At 39.5% G+C, this 1176-nt stretch overlaps 1 protein-coding gene across 1 annotated transcript; it reads right to left on the bottom strand.

Moving 5' to 3' along the window:
* LOC109359809 lies at positions 678 to 1094 on the bottom strand. Its single transcript, XM_019604506.1, has one exon. It carries the CDS (start codon positions 1092 to 1094, stop codon positions 678 to 680), a length of 417 nt encoding a protein of 138 aa, XP_019460051.1.

Below are 1176 nucleotides of genomic sequence, written 5' to 3' on the forward strand. Positions count from 1 at the left end.
TCCAGGAAAACAGTAGAAGACTTTTCCGGCTAATATTTCCAACATTTGATCCATGAAGGGTAGAGGAAATGGTCTTTTCTTGCGGCGGTGTTAACTTTGCGGTAACCAATGCAAACTCTCCAACCAGTAACAACTCTGGTCGGAATGAGTTCATGGTTTTCATTTTGGATTACGGTCATCCCTCCTTTTATCGGCACCACTTGGACTGGACTTACCCATTTGCTATCTGAAATGGGGTAAATCATGCCAGCCTCTAACATTTTTACAATCTCTTTCCTTAATACTTCCTTCATTGCTGGATTAAGTCTTCTATGTGGTTGAGCACATGGTTTGTAATCATCTTCCATCATGATTTTATGCATGCAATATGATGGACTGATTCCTTTGAGATCTTTTAAGGTCCATCCCAAAGCTGCTTGATGCTTTTTCATGACTTGTATAAGTTTTTCTTCTTCCAATTTGGATAGCTCACTATTAATGATAAATGGATTGTTGGCTCCCCCATTTAAGAAAACATATTTCAAATGGGACGGTAATTCCTTCAGCTCCAGTTCTGATTCTTTTTCGGTTGGTCCATTTGGATTTTTGTGGAGAAATAATTCATCAGAAAAATGTCTGATGATTTCTTCCTCCACTCTCTTTTCTTGTATCTCCGAGGATTTGTCAGGTTGAGGGTGTTATGCACAAATTTCTTCAATAACATCTACTTGCGGACATTTCCCTTTATCCTTCGGATGCTGCATCGCATGGAAAATGTCAAATTCGATTTCGTCGTCCGCAACTCGGACTAGTAATTTGCCATTTTCCATTTCGATCCCCATTTTTGTTGTCCTCATAAAGGGTCTCCCTAAAATGAGCGGGATCTCCATATCTTCACTTATGTCAATGACAGCAAAATCAATCGGGATCAAGAATTTGTCAACTTTGACTAGAACATCCTCTAAAACTCCTTCATGATATTTTACGGATCTATCTGCTAGTTGCAAGGACATCCTTGTAGGCTTTAATTGAATTCCTCCAATTGTTTTCATCATGGACAGTGGCATCAAGCTTACGCTAGCTCCAAGATCGACAAGAGCTTTGCCTATGGACATATTTCCATTAGTAACCGGAATGGTCACACTGCCTGGATCTTTAGATTTGTGAGGAATGTTTGTTTGAAGAATCGCACTACAA

Source organism: Lupinus angustifolius, chromosome LG11 (assembly GCF_001865875.1).
Source record: "Lupinus angustifolius cultivar Tanjil chromosome LG11, LupAngTanjil_v1.0, whole genome shotgun sequence".
NCBI classification, from domain to species: domain Eukaryota; kingdom Viridiplantae; phylum Streptophyta; class Magnoliopsida; order Fabales; family Fabaceae; genus Lupinus; species Lupinus angustifolius.